General features: G+C 42.2%; 1 protein-coding gene across 3 annotated transcripts in view; it reads left to right on the top strand.

Moving 5' to 3' along the window:
• MERTK (MER proto-oncogene, tyrosine kinase) overlaps positions 1-20,605 on the top strand; it is a 146,706-nt gene that overhangs the window by 86,321 nt on the left and 39,780 nt on the right. For all 3 annotated transcript variants that reach the window (XM_045446880.1, XM_045446878.1, XM_045446877.1), the window contains exons 7-10: positions 3,529-3,712; positions 7,791-7,942; positions 15,517-15,670; positions 18,196-18,349. In XM_045446880.1, coding sequence (XP_045302836.1) covers positions 3,529-3,712; positions 7,791-7,942; positions 15,517-15,670; positions 18,196-18,349 — 644 coding nt within the window. The remainder of the gene's footprint in view (positions 1-3,528; positions 3,713-7,790; positions 7,943-15,516; positions 15,671-18,195; positions 18,350-20,605) is intronic.

Here is a 20,605-nt window from a genome sequence, read left to right as displayed (position 1 = left end):
CCCACCAACTCCAGCTTTTCTTAATTCTTGCCCACTTTATTTGTGAACCTCCCAAGGGCTGGTAAGTGTTAGGAATTCTTGTGTCTACAAAGTCCTCACCAGGGGTATCTTTTTTTTTTAAGCATATATTTCACAGACCATAATATTCACCCATTTAAAGTGTATAATGTCTTTTTAGTATGCTCACCAAGGTGTGCAACCATCACCACTGTCTAATTGTGTCTATATTCATAAAAAGATGTTGGTCTGTAGTTTTCTTGTGTTAGCTCTTTCTGGTTTTGGTATCAGGGTGGCACTAGCCTTATAAAATCAGTTGGGAGGGGTTCTTTTCTCTTCTATTTCTTGGAAGAATTTGTGGAAGATTGATGTTAATTCTTTAAATATTTGGTAGAAAGCACCCGTGAAGCTATCTGATCCCGAGCTTTTCTTTGTGGGTAGTTTTTAAAATACTGCCCCAATCTTTTTACTGAGTACAGATCTGTCTGGATTTTCTATTTCTTCTTGAGTCAGTTTTAGTAGTTTGTGTCTTTCTAAGAATGTGTCCACTTCCTCTGAGTTCTCTAATTCATTGGTGTACAATTATTTATAATATTCCATTAGAAGCTTTTTTTCTTCTGAGGATAGTAGTAATGTTCCCTCTTTTATTCCTGATTTTAATAATTTGAGTCTTTCCTTCCTTCTGTTTGCTTTGGGTTGTTTGCTATTTATTTATTTATTTTTATTTTTTTTTTTTTAAGTTCCTTAAAGTAGAAGGCTAGATGATTTTATATATACTATATATTTCCTTCTAAGCACTATGTTAGCTGCATTCCATAGGTTTTGGTATTTGGGCGCTTTTTTTTTCCCCATTCATCTCAAATTTTTTGGTCATTTTCCTTGTGATTTCTTTTTTTTCTTCCTCTTCTTGGTTATTCAGGAATGTATTGTTTAATTCTCACATAGTTGTGAATTTCTCAAATTTTCTTCCTTTGTTTCCAATAGTATCCCATTGTGTTTGGAGGATATACTTAAATGATTTCCATCCTTTTAAATTTACTGAGGCTTGTGTTTAATGGCCCAGCATTAGTTCTGTCCTGGAGAACATTTCAGGTGCACATGAGGGGAAGTTATATTCAGCTGTGGTTGGGTAGAGTGTTCCATATGTCTAGGTCCGGTAGATCTAGTTAGTTTATTGTTTTGTTCACTTCTTCTGTTTCCTTGTTGATCTTCCGCCCAGTGGTTCTATCTGTTATTGGAAGTGAGGAATTGGGGTCTCAACTACTGTTTTTGAATTGTCTGTTAGCCCCTTCAATCCCATCAGTTTTCGCTTCATGTATTTCAGGGCTCTGTTGTTAGGAACAACCAGGGCCTGTTTCCTTCTATACATGTAGATGAAACTGAAGCATGGACCAGCTCTTTTTAAAACTGCTGCTGAGCTGTATGAAGACTTTAAGACCTGAGGCTCTTGCCCATGGTTACCCTCAGACTTTGAGGACCAGTACTGCCCCCACCTTGATAGAACAGGTCTCCAGATGGAGGTGAGATAGAGTATGGCAGTAGGAAGATCTGAAAACACCAGCTCACTCCTGAAGGTAGAAGATCACACACAAGCTTCACTTGCTTTCTCTCCTTTTGCCTTGGCTTTGGGAAGCCATAGCATGAGTGAAAAATCATCCAGTGATTGCCAAATGGCAGACCTTCCCTGCCCATCTTGGGTCCTGTGGTGCCAGATGTGGTTATTCTGTCTTTGCCCCACCAGCTAGCTCCACCTCCCTTTACCCATTCTCCTTTCCCTCTCTGGTAGGGTTACCAGATTTAGCAAATAAGAATACAGTTATTTTACAAGTTAAATTACAGGAGTAATTTTGTGACACACCTGTACAACTAATTACTTGTTGTTTATCTCAAATTCAAACGTAACTGGCTGTCCTCTGTCTTCTCTGACCAGTCCTAGCAGAGTTAGTCAGGACTGGCTCTAGAAGTCATCCTTTTATATGCTGCAGATTAACAATGTATTCCCACTTTTGAAGGAACCAAGCATAATTTTGTAGCAGGTCCCCAGTCCGTTACAATTTTAAACTCTGACTTGGTAGCAAATGAATGTTTTGGACACGATTCAGATCCACGCACTAGCAGGACACACCCTCCCACTTCCTTTGGCCCTGATGTTAGTTCCTTTCTTCACCCATTTTTGGGCTGCATACTCCATTTCTATTTTTAACTCTCCCACGTACTTCTTGCTATTTCGTGCCCTCCTGTCCCCTAGGACCCACTGAGAAGGACGGTTATAGAAACCCCGTCTTCTTCCAGCAGTGTGTGCTCAAAGAGCGTCCCTGTGCCTGGAAATGCTCCACACGTTGCTCCGGAAGTGGGGCAGGGGGTGGAGAGCCAAAGGTTCCCTCCACCTCAGTTTCAGGGATTGGTCACCAGGAAGTAGGTGCATACTCGAAACTGTAGAAACAAAAAGTAAGTTCTGCCAACAGCCACCACCAAGATAAGCACGTAGCTCTTTGTTTCTCCTCTGGAGGCTCCTCAGGCCAACTGGTGCTTTCTTGTCACCCAGTGGAGCCTGTGGGTCTGAGTCTGAGGTGAGACTTGGCCCCAACACCACCCTCTTGGTATCCACTAGGGGATTTAGAATTCTAAAATGTTTGTGGCCCCTTGGCCTAAATTTCAACACACGTATCCTGAAATAACAGCATTGTGTATCCACACCCAATGACTACCAGCCTGTTATTATCAGGAATACATGGAGGGTTTAAGACTTTTTTCCTCCATTCTTGTGTTTTAGATATCATTTTCTATTTTCCGATTTTATGAGTACTACATATTGTAGAAATTTTGAAAAACATAGTGAAAAAAGAAGCTCTCCCTTATCCCCACTCCCAGACAGGAGGCATGCTTAAGGAAAAAAGGTAGAAGTTTGGCCCAGGATTAGATTTTTGCTTGTGTGTACAGAGAACATGGATGTGGAGAGGTTGGTAGAGCTTATGGAGGGGAGGTTGAAAAGAAAGAACTCAGAGGAAAGAGCTGAGATGTTTTAACAAGATTTGGAGAAAAGTTTGGCAGGTGAGGTGCAAATGACTCCTCCCTATATCTGCTCACCAAATGATGTCAGAAAATCTACCTTCTCTGTCTGTGTTTGGAGTTGAATTTATACTGGGATGGGAGCAGGGGTAAGAAAAAAGGACACATTAGAATTTACCTCAAAGCAAGAGCAGAGGTCGAAATGACAGAGAACCACCTCAGTTCTTATTTCATATCATTTATCTTACTTTGTATTCTCATGATCATTTAGTTGCTCTGTTACCTGCCACAGTGAAAACACTTAAATTTTAGGCATTTTCCTCAGGTCCTCAGTGGCCGCTCCAGTGGCATGAGTAACACACAGTAATGCTGGGGGGGAAATTAGTGTGTGGCCCGAAAGGAAGCAGGTACTTCCCCCCCAGGGGAGAGGAAGGGCCACGTGCACCGAATACATGAGTGCCCTGTGTCTGACATTCCCCTCACCTTACTAACGCCTGGTCCACATTTTTACTCTTCCTTTAGGTCAAGGAAGTTGATCCGCTGAGTAATGGCTCAGTCATGGTCTTTAACACCTCTGCTTCACCACATCTGTATCAAATCGAGCAGCTGCGAGCTCTGGCTAATTACAACATTGGTGTATCCTGCATGAATGAAATTGGCTGGTCCGCAATGAGCCCTTGGATTCTGGCCAGCACGACCGAAGGAGGTAATCCCTGGAGCTCAGAATAAATATTGCCCCTAATGGCATGTGATTAAACAAATCCTTCCCGGGGTGGCCTGATGGAGAAGTTTAAACTTTGCTTTGTTTGGTCTTTGTCCCTGGAGGAGAATTTTATTTGAGGTAGCCAATGAAAATGGGGGGGGGTGGGGGGGGTGGGGGAAGAGAGGAAAAAAAAAGAAAATAGGAAAGAAGATTTTCCCTCTGTTTAGTGACAAAACTTACACTTAATGTGTATAGGTAATATTTTCTTTTACATAGGGAGACATTAATAGCACACTTTATGACATGTTATTTTAAATTAAGATATAATAATATAAAAAGTACTAATCATAGCATCAAATTTAAGAAATAATGAACACACACACAAAAAAAGAAATAATGAACGTGAAGATGGTTAATAGTTACCAAACACCACGTTCCAGGCACCACATTAGGTGCTTTGCATGGATTATTTTTTTAGATCCTCGTTGAAGCCCTATGAACTAGGTTCTCTCTATGCTGTCTTGCTCATAGCAAACTTTATTTATATCTTTAAACTTTAAAGAATTTTCTGTGTGCTATTTCTGATTTCTGAGATTTTTTTTTTATCTTCTGTGACTATTGGAATGGATATTGTATTTCTTTTAAATTCAAATCCACAGTTTCTATTCCTTCCCAACAGAGCTCTAGATCAGTAGAACCCCTTTCCTGCCCTTACCTCTGGCCTCATTGAGTCAGTGCCCTAGTCTTCATACAAACTGTGGGACAGGTCAGGATCAGAAATCTTTAGGGTGTAAGCCTTGCACAAATGAAACTCTAGTGCCAAAATTGTAAAATATCTTCTCTCAAATGATAAACAAAAGCCTTTGAGAACAATTTCATATGCTGTGTTTTATTTTCATCCAGTTCAAAAATACCTTTCTGACATTTTCTTTTTTTTTTTTTTTTTTTTGTAATTTTATTTATTTATTTATTTATTTTGTTTTTTATGAATATAATTTATTGTCAAATTGGGTTACATACAACACCCAGTGCTCATCCCAACAAGTGCCCTCCTCAATGCTCATCACCCATATTTCCTCTCCCCAACCCCATCTGACTACTTCTTTGACCCATTAGTCATTTAGGTGTGTAGCTTAGTTTCCAAATATTTTGGGGTTTTCCAGAAATCTTTGTATTACTAATCTCTGATTTCAGTCTATTGGTGCCCAAGAACATAATCTGTATCACTCAAATACTTTTAAATATATTGAGATTCTTTTAATGGCCCAGAACATGGTCTTTCCTGATAAATGTTTGGTGTGCACTTGGAAAGAATGTGTATTGTCTCATTATAAGGAGTATTCTATACATGTCAACATGGTTGAATTGGTTGATTATATTCTTACTGCACTGCCTACTTCTATCAATTATTTAGACAGAGACATTGAAATCCATAGTTATAATTTTGGGTTTACCCATTTCCTTTTGTAGTTCTAGCCAGTTTTGCTTCAAATATTTCAGAGGTTATTTTGTACATAAATGTTTAAGATTACTGTGCTCTCCTAATAATTGACCACCTTCTCATTATGAGATTGTTTTCTTTATCTTTGAGAGTACTATTTTTTGTGAGCTCTACTTTGATATTAATATAGCCACTTTAAATGCTTTCTTTTGAATATGTGATACATCTTTGATTCCTCCTTATTTTTAACTTATTTATATTTTCCAATTTAATGGGTAGTGACCTAAGTGTTTTGGTTTGGATACCCCGAAGTGTCAAAATTGGTTTCCTTTCCTCTGGGACCACTCACTTTCTCTAGTAAAGTAGTCTCCTGTTTCCTGCCTCAGGAATGTAAACATGGCTGCCAATATCACGTGGGGAGGAGGACTGAGGTGGAGTCCTCCTCATTCAGTGTACAAACTTACATTTGTTTCCCCAGTTGTCCATCTGCCCCCTCATTGTGTCTTCATCCTGCCCCAAGACCAGAGGCTTTTCAATTTGGAGAACAGGGCATCCTGTCTCCTGTTTTTGTTTTTGTTTTTGTTTTTGTTTTTGTTTCTGTTTCTGTTTTTGTTTTTGTTTTGAGGGAGTACCTAGCAGGTGTGTGGGAATAAGTTAGAGGGATCTTGAGGACTAGCTACTTCCTGATCGCTTTCAATCTTCCAGTTTTAGTACCTGGGTGCACAGCTTCTGAGCCTGTCCATGGTCCTTTGGGAGAATAGGCTTGTTGAATTAATTATGCCTTCTTCATTTCTTTTTCAGCTTTTGAGTATATGTTGACATTTCTTTTCCACTATTGACTCTGCTTTATCTTATGGGTTAATATTGTTTTAAATTCCTTACTGTCATTTTAGAGGGGCTTCAGGAAAAGCAGACATATAAAGACATGTTGAGTTGGCCATGTTTATCCGTAAATTCTACAATATATTTGAAACTATACGATTCAGTTCATAGCACAGCTCTAGCTGTATGACATTTCCTAAGCTGAAATTCATTCTAATTGCTCCTAGAATCAGCAGAAATGAAGGTTAGAATACCCTTTTGTTTTCTTTTTAGGCATATCAGAAATAAATAATTTGATCTTCCAGAAATACAACTATAATCAATGGTTTGGTATATATAATTGCAATTGTTTTTATTCTTTCTATACATAAAACATTTTTTTATTTCTAAAATGGATAGTTGGTACATGCCTTTTTGCAATTTGATTTTTCCCTCCATTAAATATTTTTTCATGTCAGTACCCGTGATCTACCTAATTCTTTCCAGTGGCTGGGTAGGAAGTATTTCATTGGAAAATGTATCAAAATGTATTATGTCATAATTATTGACAGAGCATTACATTTATTCCTTTTATTCACTATTATGCCTCAATGAATGTAATACCACCTATAGGAGAATTTTTTAGATTAAATTTCTGGAAATAAAATATTTGGTCAAAGAGCGTATTATTTTCAGTTTTTATAGATATAGTCAAGTTCCTCACTCCCAAAAAATAATCTAGTAATGACCTTAACCTGTTCCCAAATTATTTTGTGTGTACGTGTGTGTATACACACACACACACACACACACACATATACATACACATACACATATACATATACATATACATGTATAACACAAACATACTTTTTTCCAAAGTATTGTAACTTTTATCCTCGTATCCTTGCGAGAGATAACAGACATTTTGACATAAGTGGGAATGTGACTTAAGCAGAATTTTCCTATAAACCAGATAGTGAAAACCAGGGTTAAATTCTACATGTTGACATCTAGTAATTAGCATTTGACCCTCTGGTCTTCAATAATAATGAGATGTCTTATGTATATGTATATGTATACGTATATATATATGTATACACACATGTATATATGTACATGTACATTTTTAAAGACTTATTGTCTGATTAACTCTGTTCAGACCATCAGTAACCTGCCTTTGGACTTTAAAATGGTGGCTTCCCTTTGAGCTCTGCCGTGTTCCCTGCCTGGTACGTCTCACCCGACACAGGACTGATCTCCAGTCAGTCTGGTTGCCCTTCCATCCCACAGGCGTCTAGTGGAAAACCCTGTTCAAGTTGTATCTGTTTTGCTTCCCCAGGAGGAGTCCATGAGTGCCACTCACCTCCCTCCCTGCCTTTCCTCATCTTCGTGATTTTAGTTTAGGAAGTGCTTGCTTTTAAAAACTCATGTAGTATTTCAGGGCACCTGGGTGGCTCAATCAGTTGGGAGTCCGACTTTGGCTCGGGCCATGATCTCATAGTTCATGGGTTTGAGCCCCACGTTGGGCTCTGTGCTGACAGCTCAGAGCCTGGAGCCTGCTTTGGACCCTCTGTCTCCCTTTCTCTCTGCTCCTTCCCTGCTCATGCTCTGTCTTTGTCTTTCTCTCTCTCTCAAAAATAAATATTAAAAAAAAAAAAGCCATGCAGTATTTCAGTGCTCCTTAATTGAAAAAAGGGTGAAAATCTGCTATTAATCTCAACCTCATTTGAATGCTTTCCACAGAACAGTGGAAAACCAAACATTCAGAAACTGAGAATAAGCCTCTATGTGCTTTTCTCTGTGGTTCTTCATCATTGTCTCTTTTTCCTTTTGTAGCCCCTTCAGTAGCACCTTTGAACGTCACTGTGTTTCTGAATGAATCTAGTCATAAGGTGGATGTCAGATGGATCAAGCCTCCGATTAAGCGGCAGGATGGGGACCTGGTGGGATACCGGATATCTCACGTGTGGCAGAATGCAGAGACTTCCGTAAGTCTGAACTCCGAAAAAGTGCACTTGTCTCCTTAGATTTGCTCATTTATATTGTGTTAGAAGCTTTCTTTTTAAAGTTTATTTATTTTTGAGAGAGGGAATGGGGCAGAGAGAGGCAGACAGAGAATCCCAAGCAGAGTCGGATGTGGGGCTTGAACTGATGACCCGTGAGATCATGACCTGAGCCAAAATCAAGAGTTGGACACTTGACTGACTAAGCCACCCAGGTGCCCCTAGAAGCTTTTGTTTTGTCGTGAGAAGACAACAGATTTTTTTTTTTAATTAAAAAAATTTTGTTTAACATTTATTTGTTTTTAAGAGAGAGAGAAACAGAGTGCAGGCAGGGGAGGGGCAGAGAGAGAGAGGGAGACACAGAATCTGAAGCAGGCTATAGGCTCTGAGCTGTCAGCACAGCACAGAGCCTGACACAGGGCTCAAACTCACGAACTGTGAGATCATGACCTGAGCTGAAGTCGGAAGCTTAACCGACTGAGCCACCCAGGCACCCCGACAACAAACTATTATTATTGAATGAGGTCCCTTTCACTGGGATGTGAAGAATATAGTAAAAACTAGAGATGACTGAATAGTTAACAAAATTCCAAGGAATCTTTGGGGCTTTTCTCGCTCACTCACCCATTCGTTTATGCATTCGGTAAATAGGTGAACTCCTCTCTGTCACCACTTGATTCGTGCCTTCTGGGAACTTGGGCTCTTGTAGGAAGATAGCTGAGAACTACCCAGATAACCAGAGCAGAAGGTCCAGAAGCTATATGGCTTAGCAGTCCAACAATTCATAGCCTCTTGGAAATTCCAGAGGATGCTTTTCTGAAAATTATCAGGGAAGAACCCCAGCCTCATAGAGAATGAAAAGGGGTAACCAGACTCCAGAGGACAGGGCTAAGCCAGCAACAGGTTGCCTTAACACAGCTCCACAGGAGTAGGGGTGATGCCCGAGTGTGGATGGGTAGGCAGCTACCAGACAGGTCCCCTTCCCACTTGAGAAGATAGTTGAGGTGACCCTGACTTCTTTGTGACGTAGAGCATCCTTGGAAAGGCAGATGTACTGGTTTCATCATCAGGACTGTCTCTTTACTGCCATCATGCAAAGCACGCTGTTTTGTGTTGTTACATTTCTGATCGACCTAGCCCTGGGGACAGATCAGATTTTAGCATCCTCGTGGCATTTGTTGGGGGTGCCACGTGACAGCAGTACAGCTTCTTGGCAGGAGAGAGGGACAGAGTCCACAGCTGCCCCCATTGACGACATCCAATCTTTGCTTCAGTCGTCGTCAGCTTCATGACATCCAGCTCTTATGCAACTGCTGTTGTTTCCAAAAGGACGGGTGGGATTTATTCTTTGTCTTTTCCTGCCTCAGTTTACCTATCAGGACGCTGACTCTGGAAGCGGTAGGTGATGGAAGTAGAGGAAAAAGAAGAGAGTTTGGAAGTGCGTGAGTTTTTGTGCCTCAGAGTGATGATAGGGTGTTGTTTGTACAAGGCACAACCCTGCTTAGGAGCATTGCCTACGATAGAAGCCTCTCGTTTCTTGGTCTTTTGTCCCAAGGCACCGGTGCAGGGTCCTTATTAACTGCGTTTCCACACCGGCTGAATCAGGGGAATCAAATGCCTGTCTTAGAGGCAAGCCCCTTTCACCATGGTGAATCGTGAACAGCACCTGAAGGTGCAATAATTGTGTTCCAGTTCAATAAGGATTTTATTTTTCTCTGGTTGGCAGAAGATTGTAATTATCAGCAGACACTTGAGAGGTCTAAACAGAAAACACCCCAGTTTGTTTAAAGAGTTCAAGTCATCCTTTCGACTTCTTCTGGCGTGGGTGAAAGCTGCCTCTCCGGAGGGGACCTGAGCTGAGGCGTGCTGAAGGGCAAGAGTGGCGAAAGCCTCATGGATGACGCAGCTGGAGAGCCTCACGCGCTAAATGCCACCAGCGCTCCGCTGCACTGTGCATTCTGGTTGCCTTTTGTTCGGCATGGTCCCCTCTGCAGTGAGAACAATACTGCCACAGTGAGAGCTGTGACCTTTCCAGTCATTACCTCCTTGGTGCTGCTGGATCATCCTAGTGAGAACCTCATTTGCGTTGTACTCATGCTGCACTTTATGCATCATGAGGGTCTCATGACAACAAAAGACTTGGTGGCTTGCTTTCCTTAGGATACCATTCTCAGATGTAGCCATGCTTCAAGCTCATCGTGGGCTGCAACCAGAGGCAAATAAAAACGCTGGAGAAAAGCTGACCCAGGGAGGATCCTAAAACCCCTGCCCAAAGTGAAGTTTTCAATGACCTCCGTACCCATCACCTCTGTTTCCTAAACTCCCTTCATTTCAGAAGGGCAAGAGTTAGATACAACTTCATCTCTCAAAATTGTTCTTTCATTTCCATTTTTAGGAAACTGATACTAAAGGTATACCTTCTTTATGCAAGACAATGGAATTGGATATTTTTGAAAGCTATTCCCAGGAGTTACTCTAATAAGGGTGGGTTTTTTGTATGCGGCTTCAGAACTTTCTTGGAAGTGATCTTTGGGTGGGCTATTGTTTATACCTTTATTATCCCCGCATGTTATATCGCTTTCAGACTAAGAAACTCCTGATAGTTACTGTACACACATTTTACTATATCTTGATGAAGATATCGACCTTTTTTTGTTCTGTTTTTTTTTTTTTTTTATATCCCTTGCATTTCCTAATCCAAGCTCAAAATCCAAAAGTCAGGAGCAAGTGCGATCTATTCTCCTTGAAGTTGGGGCCATGTCTCGCTCATCTTTGTACCGTCTGAACAGAGGACCTTGAACTTACTTTCTAGGCATTTATGGGGCTTGATGCATGGACCTGACTGACATCCATACTGGCTGGAGAGTTTCAGTCTGTAATGAGACAGGCTTTTGATGAGTGTGGACTAGTGTTTCCCATCTATTCCCATTCCCAGAAGTTGTCAGTAGACCTTCCATGAGAGAGGAATTCACTGAGCAAATAAGTTTATAAAATATCACATCGTATACCCCTCTCTGGAAGATCAATAAGGTTTATTGGTAAGCTCAAGCCTCTTTGGTATTTTACAGTAAATAAGTCTGTTTCACTTTGACCCAGAATGGCCCACATGTTCAACAGAGAGACTCATCGTTATATGTGTTATTTATACAAAACTCATTATTATAGGATTGTAGTTCTAATGCCGGTTTAATTGTATTTGGAAGGGGTAGAGATGTTAAATCAGAAGGCGGTTTCATTATGGGCAGATTATTATGGGCCTAGAGACAACAGGACATGTAGAAATAACTTCTTTAAAGACCTAGAGAAGCCACAGTACCTTCAAGGATTCCTTCCTCAGGCCTAGACCACTGCGTCCTAACAAGCTTGGATTTGGGCATCAGCGCACTGGCTCTTCCTTTCCTTATTGCTCCCTCTCACTCACTCTCAAAGGAGGGCAGGGCATCTGAGCAGGTGTCATGTTAAAGTATGAGAAATGGGCGAGGTTCTTGTGGGATAGGTCAGCCAGGGGTCTGGAACACTGCCGAAACCCAAGAATTAATCAAGGGTGATATGCACAGCTTGGAGGAGAAACCTACAATGGACGTAAATCGCATGAACTAGTCAAATAAACTTCTTGGTGTGAGGCATTAGGCAGCCTTGGTTATTTTCTCTCCTGTGCCAGGACTTTAAAGACACTACAAGGTCACTTCTGTAAGAGGACCTTGCATTTATAGGGAAAGACGATCCAAATATGGCACCTTATAGGTAGAGGAATGTAGGGATAATAATAACCACCATTGGTTACTTACAGTGTGCCAGACTGTGTGCTTCATGTTGTGCGTGTAGGAATTCATTTAACCCTTACAAAAACATCATGAGACATTAAAAAAAAAAGAGAGAGAGAGAGAGAAAGGTATTACTTTCAACATTTACTTGAGGAAACTGAAGCTCGGAGATGCTGAGTAACTTACCAGAGTCACAAAGCTTGGAATTGGCAGCACTGGGGTAGGAACCCAGGCCAGAATGACATCCAGAGCCGTGCTTTTCAGAGCCCACTACCCCTTCCCAGATTCCTTTGGCTTTCATGATACAGTGTCTCTCACTCAAATTCCACACTGTGGCCTCTTAGCAAAAGGAAGTAAGAACAGGACATGTTTGAAGAGTAAGATGTGAAGTTTTGCATTGACAAATGCAAAATGAGTCCTGTGAATGTGAAGCCTGTTGAACAAGCCACCTTTGTTGGCGTAGCATGACAGAAGCTCTTATCTGGTGGTGCTTCCCCCGTTGACTGTTACTGTTCTTCGAGGCAATAAAATGGGCCTTATTCTTAATTACATAAATTATAGGGCTGTGAATTCTGACAGAGTTGGAGATCTTAACACCTTTCAGTGATTAGCAACAAATGCCACTGCAGTTGTGCTGACCTTAGTACCTCATGAGAGAAAAAAAGAAACTGTGTTTCCAAAGACACGCTATTACTTTCCCTAGCAGGCAGGGTCTACGTGTATGTCATCAGATGTCATATTGTAAATCTGATTTCATTACCTGAAAATGCTCTTAGATTTTAAGTCCTCGAGGCTACGGGCCTTTGTTGGTGAAGATGAAAACTCACAGAATGAGAAATTGCAGTTCACCCGTGGCGTGTGCCCCAGAACCAGACCACCTCATGCCAGGGAAACGGCCTCACCTTCTATGCTCTGCACCTGACCGTGAGAGAGAGAATACACACATGGTTGGCTCCTACATGGGTCTGGTTTTAAATGGATTTCTTTGTCAAATTTCAAAACCAAAATGAAAATAAATATTTGGGGATATAGATATGGTCGGTCATACGTTTGCTTACGTATTTGGCATCAAAAGAATTTGGATCAATTGCATCGATTTTTGGAAACAGGGATCATCTTTATCATTTAAGGCAATTCTTAGAGAAAATGGTTGTGCTCCACTGAAATAGTTATCATGTATCTTTCTAATCACTACTTCAGCATTTATTATAGCTCCACCCCTAAAATGGGAAAATTCTTTATGTATTTCCAAAGCATGTTACCTGTAAGCGGTGGCTGCCGTCGTTTTCGTACTTCAAGATTCAGAAAGATGACAGCAGTAACCAGGATGACTGCCATTGTTGATGCACTTAAGGAACAGGAGGTGGAAATTTCAAAGTTCCTTCTCTGGGTTTTCACAGTGACTTATTATAGGACCTAAGCGAATAGATCTTATCAACCACTGTTATGTTTGTTTCCAAAAGGATGATTTTGTGTTAGGATTTCTCTTCTCCTAGGAATTTAATTCATTCACAATTATGCATGTCCTCTAACTTAGAGATAATTCTCACAAATGATATATTATACATATCTTCTAATTTTTTTTAATGTTTTATTTATTTTTGAGAGAGAGAGAGAGAGAGAGACAGAGCATGAGTGGGCGAGGGGTAGAGAGAGAGGGAGACACAGAATCGGAAGCAGGCTCCAGGCTCTGAGCTGTCAGCACAGAGCTCAATGCGCGGGGCTTGAACTCATGAACTGCAAGATCATGACCTGAGCCGAAGTCGGACGCCCAATAGACTGAGCCACCCAGACACCCCATGATATATTGTATTTGAGTCCTGGCAGATGAAAAGCGTGAAGCTAGAAGCAGGCCCAAAAGCTGTTGTCAGGCAGGACATCTTTTGTACGTTCAGGAGCTGTTAGGTGGTAAATTGTGAAGCAGACACGTTATTTCTCAGTGGCCAGCTGGACTCACTGCAGGGCTCCATGTCTGTGTGGGTTCGAACCATAGAGTTGCTCTGCTTGATGAGTTCCTGTCCCCCACCCAAATTAAATAGAGAATGACCAACTAACCCATGATCAAAACTGGGTTTGCCATAAATAAAATGCTCTATTTCTAAAAAAGATATTGCCTGAATACCCCCCAAATTGTTAATTATTATTTTGTTTACTTCATAAAAAAAAAAAATCTGTGACAAATCTCCTTAGCATACAGTCCAGTGGGGTGGAAAAACCAGAACATTTTAAAGCCATATTTTCCCCTTTTATCCCTTTTCTAAGATTATTTCTGAGACCTGATGGTCACTGCTTGTTTACATTTAGGAAGTCTGTGGGTGGCTGACCCAGGTTCCCCCCTTGGTCACCAATGACTGGCCTGCCCTCTCCGTAAGGGCTGAGCTGGCCCCACCCTGCCCCACTGTTAGAAGGAAGCAGCATGACACCAAGTGACCAGGAATAAAGTTACCAACCCAAACCAGGCGCCTGCTCATCAGTGATCTGTGATACCTGTGTGCCACCTGCGTGGTGTGACATTTCTCTTTCTGTCTGTGAAATCAGGTCTCCAAACTGCAGAGATTAAAGACGTGTTTCTGGGGTGCCTGGAGAGCCCAGTCAGTTCAGCTTCCGACTCTTGATTTCAGCTCAGATCATGATCTCATGGTTGTGGGGCTGAGCCCTGCATTGGGCTCTGTGCTGACAGTGCAGAGCCTACTTGGGATTCTCTCTCTCCTCTCTCTCTCTCTCTGCTCTTCCCCCTCCCTCCCTCTCAAAATAAATAGCCCGAAGGCTGAAATGAGGTCCTCAAACAGTCTTTTTAAAAAAATAATTATTTTGAGAGGGAGGTTTGGAAACAAAGGGAAAAGTGTTATATAAACACTGAGTTCTGGGTTTTTTTGTTTTGTTTTGTTTCAAAAATCACTTACTCCTGGGGCACCTGGGTGGCTCAGTTGTTTAAACATCCAACTTCAGCTCAGGTCATGTTCTCAAGGTCCATGAGTTCGAGCCCCGCGTCGGGCTCCGTGCTGACAGCTTGGATTCTGGAGCCTGCTTCAGATTCTGTGTGTGTGTGTGTGTGTGTGTGTGTGTGTGTGTGTGTGTGTGTCTGTCTCTCTCTCTGCCCCTCCTCCACTCACACTCTGTCTCTCAAAAATGAATAAATGTTAAAAAAAAAATTTTTATATCACTTTCTCCTGTGTTTTAATGGCGCATGGTGCATGGCAGTGGTTATAGAACAAAATAAGTGAAAGTTAAACCAGATTTTTGAAAATTGAGAAAATTGTGCCTGTGTCACACTAGAGGGGAAAAAAAAAAAAACATGCCAGTGCCCTCCTCAAGGTGGATTTTAGTCAAAATTCTTATAATTGTAAAGAACAGGAGCCCATGCATGCTGGTTCAAGGGAAGTTGGCAGGTGGTCAATGTCAAGGTATAGTTTGGCTCTTGGGCATTGTTGTGTGGGGGTTCTGAGGGCAGCGGTCTCCCAGAGCCAGGCTTGCTCTTGCCCTCTGGCTGCCTCTGCTACATGCTCCCTCTCTTCCAGAGACATCTTCACTGACCATTCTGAGTGCCATGCCTTCACAGACTCACTTGGGCAAGGCCCTAAAGCCAGAGGTTGCAGCCAGCCCGTTCAACATCCCTGCCCACCCTTGGGTTCCGTTAGCTGTGCGCTGAGTAAGGAAGGGATGCGGTAGAGACACAGCCTGTGCCCCCTGGGAGGTGGGTGGGATGACTTCCCTCAGAAGGAATTGTGGGTGAGCAGGCGACGCGCCCCTGGCAGCTCACTGTTTCATCCCCTTTCCCTCCTTCTCTGTTCCCAGAAAGAGCTGTCTGAAGAAGTTGGCCAGAACGGCAGCCATGCTCAGATTTCTGTTCAAGTCCACAACGCCACATGTACGGTGAGGATTGCCGCCATCACAAAAGGGGGAGTCGGGCCGTTCAGCGACCCAGTGAAAATGTTCATCCCTGCGCACGGTGAGAGTCGGGTTCCTTATCGTCTGATAGAATGTGCCAGTCCAGGCAATGCAGAGTGCCAGAGAGTAACCTGTGGGATGGGTATCTGGTTTAAGAATGAAAGACAAAGACCAGAAGGAAGTTTTGCTCTGAGAAAGGTAGTTGATATGTTAACACACATCACAGAGCACTGATACCTGTGAGTCCTCCCACTGCCGTTACTATTGGTGGTACTGAGTTACTGGAAAGATCAGACCTTCCAGAATACCAAATTTGACTTGACTTACTGAATTTAGTATAAATGACGTATACGTGACTGAATGTTGGAGAGCTGTAGTATGGCTAGTCTTTAGGTCTGTGTAATGGGCACTGTTTGTTTATGTGCTAGTGTTTGTTTTGTGTGTTTTAAGCAGTAAAGCTTACCATGTTATTACTCACTCAAGCCTTCGTGCCGTGCTTCGTGATTGATCAGTACAAAACATAAAGTGTTTCCTATAAAAGCTCTCCTTACACAGCATTGGGCTCACTGAGCTAAATGCTCAGCCCTGCATGCTGTCTTCTTTATGTTGTTGGAGTATCCTTTGGCAAGGAGCCACTGTGGTGTCCCATGTGGCCCTAAATGCTGTCCATGCTTCCATAGACCAGTGGAGCCTTTGTTCTGACTCTCACTGCCCTGGGTTGTTTGATATTAAACTGCTGTCGTAGACTGCATGCACAGGCATCTATATCAGTACGATTTTTGCATTTACAAGGTTTTGCCAGATATGGTCTTTGTATCCATAGCAAATAGGACTTGTAAGTAGACCATTGAGTTCCTGTCTGTCTGTTCCAGCGACCCCCAAACATGCTGAACTGGAGCCATATTACAGTTCCTGTAGCCCTCGGCTTTGTATCTGGGGAACGTTAGTAACTGGTGATGGCAAGCAAGACGTGTCTACCTGGTTGAAATTCTGAGACCATGAGATTCTGATGCTAAGGGCACAGGTTAAAAAAACATCAGAGTTTGGGAAGACAGAGCTTTCATCTTTATATAAACTCTCCACCATTTTAAAAGGCTGTGCTATGCTGGCAGTCCTTGCTTTTTGCACAATCCCAACATGCATACTTTTCAGCTGCCACAGTTTGGTTACATAACACTAGTTCCCCAATGACATGGTCCGAATTTGAGTTACCGTCATGTGTTACTGTGAGTAATTGCATGAAGTATAAACTTTGCCGCCAGTGGTCCGGTCCACAAACCACTACCTAAATAACAGATGCTCATCGATGCCCATGACGGGTCTTGTTGCTTGTTTCAAAGTTCTTGGTAGTTGGACACGCATTTCCATTATTCAGATCACATGCATCTAGTAAGACCCATAGCTGCGTTGCCTCCTTATCTCCCAGGGACACACCCACATGACACTTCCTAAAAATAAGTAATTGAGGGGCATCTGGGTGGCTGAGTCGGTTGAGCATCCACCTCTCGATCTCAGCTCAGGTCTTGATCTCAGGGTGGTGAGTTCAAGCCCTGTGTTGGGCTCTGCGCTGGGCGTGAAGCCTACTTAAAAAATAAGTCAATAGGGGCGCCTGGGTGGCTCAGTCGGTTGGGCGTCCGACTTCAGCTCAGGTCACGATCTCGCGGTCCGGGAGTTCGAGCCCCGCGTCGGGCTCTGGGCTGATGGCTCAGAGCCTGGAGCCTGCTTCCGATTCTGTGTCTCCCTCTCTCTGTGCCCCTCCCCCGTTCGTGCTCTGTCTCTCTCTGTCTCAAAAATAAATGAACGGTTAAAAAAAAAAAAAATTAAAAAATCAATCAATCAATCAATCAATAAAAATAAGTAATTGAAAGAGGGAGTTGGTGAACAAAGGCGAAGTGCAGAAAAGAAAGGAAGAGTGATAGTGTTGGGAGAGAAATTTGAATTGAATGTGGAGTTATGGAAGAAACAGCTGATATGGGAAGGCAGATATTGCCACCATTGGGTAGACCCGCTATGCAGCCACGGAACAACGGTGAATGAATGAATGAATGAATGAATGAATGAATGAATGAGTTCACATAAAGGAACTCTCAGAGATAGCTTGCAACGTGGAAAGCACAGGGGGTAAAATGTTGGGGATGAATCCAGACCCAGAGAGGAGGAGGAAAATTCTCCACAGCATAGAAAATATATTCTCTCCATATCATAAGTTATGTGACCAGAAGACAGTACCATTCAAACTCCTCTTGAGACGTTTTTTACAAAGAAATACAATCTTTTATTTCTCAATATTCCTCAATGTTTTTGAATTACAGTGTACCAGATAAACACTAGTTTTACCTTTTTTTTAATTCCTTATATATTCATAACTGATATGAAAAGCGTCACCCATTGATTGTTAAGATCACTTTGCGTGGTCTCAGCTTGCACCATCAGAGTGAGGACCGCCTGCGTATGTAGATCACAGAATATAAAAGGATTAAGTTCTAGAGCTTTTGACTGTCTTCTTCCCTATTACAAGTTAATGTTTCTTATGTGTTTCGGATCCCAAAGAGATGTTTTCAATTGGGTCTGTTGGTATTTTACTAGGTTGGGTAGATTTTGCCCCCTCATCAACCCCGGCACCTGGCAACACAGATCCTGTGCTCATCATCCTTGGTTGCTTTTGCGGAGTTGTTTTGATTGGGTCAATTTTATATATTTCTCTGGTCATCAGAAAAAGAGTCCAGGAGACGAAGTTTGGGTAAGTTCCCAGTTTAAACTGTTCTGCCCCGTGTTACCCTGTGCTTCTTATGCCAAGTAATAATGCCTCTCGTGCTGGCCCAGCTCCTCACATTGTACCTGGCTGGGTGCCCCATCTTATGCACATCCTGGGGACAGGCAGCTTCCTTAGTTAGGCCAATGCTACAGAGGCAGCCAGCAGTGAAAGCCAGCCTTGAAAGGGCTCATTTACAGAGAAGAGCATCCATAGGCCTTCAGTACTCAAACGTCGTTGCTGTAAAATGAGGATTTTTGTTAGAACTCTTAAAAATAATCCTAATTGTTAAAAAAAAAAAAAAAAAAATGAGGGGCGCCTCAGTCAGTTAAGTGACTGACTCTTGATTTCGGCTCAAGTCATGATCTCATGGTTCCTGAGTTCGAGTCCTGCATCGGGCTCTGCGCTGACAGCATGGAGCCTGCTTGGGATTCTCTGTCTCCCTCTCTTTCTGCCCCTACCCTGTGTGCTGTCTCTCTTTCTCTCTCCCTCTCTCCCTCCCTCTCTCTCTCTCTCTCTCTGTCTCTCAAAAATAAATAAATAAACATTAAAAAAATGAAACGTATGTATAGATAAAAATACTAGAAGGAAATTCACCAAAGCATTAGCAGTTCTGAACAGTGTAAGTGTGGATGATTCTGTGTTTTGTTTTTTTTTTTTTACTGTATTTTATACATTTTTTCTAATAGAGAAAAGCTTTGTATTTTCACATTCAAGTGTAAAAGAAGATCTTGTTCTAATTTTTCTATACATCTGACTTTTATAACCAAACAGTAGTTAAATATCAACAAAAATGGGAAGGCGCGTTAAGGCAACCTATGATAAGAAAGCTATGTGTAAATTTGTTTCTGGAACTCAGTTTTCTACTCCAGTGACTCTGCAGCGCGTTTGGGTTTCTGTGAAACCCAGTTTATCACTCATGGGGTACAGGAAGTACTTTGTAAGATGCGGGTTGTTGACAGCCTGGAATAGGACAGAGTGATGGAGGGTGAATGACTGCGTTTTGGCAGGAGCTGAGCAACCTTTATTCATTGCTGAGTCTTAGGAATGCTACTGGAACGTTCCACTCCACTCCAAAACTTTTCACTGTCATGGAGAAGAAGCATGAGAGCAGAGGCTACCCTGCCCATTTTTCGTGTCCATCCTAGTCCTAAGGGTCAGGTACCTACAGTACTTATTAACTCTATCCTTATAATTATTATATCTCAGTATATAAACTCTAAGAATGACTATTTTGAAGAAATGGCAAAATCTGACCCAAGTCCTGAACATATACTTGACCAAAATGCATCCCAGAGTCTAGATGTGGTTTGTAGGCTCTGCAGAAGTTGTAAGAGTAGCACAATAATATGTATTGAGAGCCTTCTAGGTGATAGCCTGGGGTACAACGCTGAACAAAAGCAGGTACTACTTGCCCTCAGGGGTGCTCACAGTTCATGGAGAATCAAGCAATAATCACACAAGTGATTACACATAAGTATAAAATGGCAACTGTGTGGGGCGCCTGGGTGGCTCAGTCGGTTAAGCGGCCAACTTCAGCTCAGGTCACGACCTCGCAGTCTCTGAGTTCGAGCCCCGCCTCAGGCTCTGGGCTGATGGCTCAGAGCCTGGAGCCTGCTTCCGATTCTGTGTCTCCCTCTCTCTCTGCCCCTCCCCCGTTCATGCTCTGTCTCTCTCTGTCTCAAAAATAAATAAAAACATTGAAAAAAATTTAAAAAAATAAAATAAAAAAGAATAAAATGGCAACTGTGTAAATCCTATATAAAGGGACATGTAAGAGTGTATAACAGGAGAATTTGACTGCATTAGGAAAGTCGGGAAAGACCTCCCTGCAGAGGTGATACCTGAGCTAAAATCTGAAGAAAGAGCAGGTATTAATTAGGTGAAAGACGAAAGGAAGAGCATTACAGCCAGAAGGCACAGTACATGCAAAGGCCCTGTGGTGGTAGGGAGCCTGGCATACAGAGGGGAAGGCACTGGACTGGAAGATGTGACACCTGGGTTCTAGCATTAATTTTGTCACTTGGAGGTGACACAGTTATTTTTCTCCCTTTCCTTTTTGGAAACAAGTCAACAAGCGGAGCCCACACAGGTGAGGAGTTATGCTTCCTACACCCTTCGGGGCAGAGTGTCTACATAAAATATTTGGAATTCTTCTGCATAGATTTGTCTCTTCACCTCATTTAATTATTCAGTCATACGTATCAGTATGGACTCATGGACATTCACTTTATACTTTGGATT

The sequence above is a fragment of the Leopardus geoffroyi genome, chromosome A3 (genome assembly GCF_018350155.1).
Source record: "Leopardus geoffroyi isolate Oge1 chromosome A3, O.geoffroyi_Oge1_pat1.0, whole genome shotgun sequence".
In the NCBI taxonomy this organism is placed as follows: Eukaryota; Metazoa; Chordata; class Mammalia; order Carnivora; family Felidae; genus Leopardus; species Leopardus geoffroyi.
Note: the sequence above shows the minus strand (reverse complement) of the source record. Positions and strands in the feature narration are given on the sequence as shown.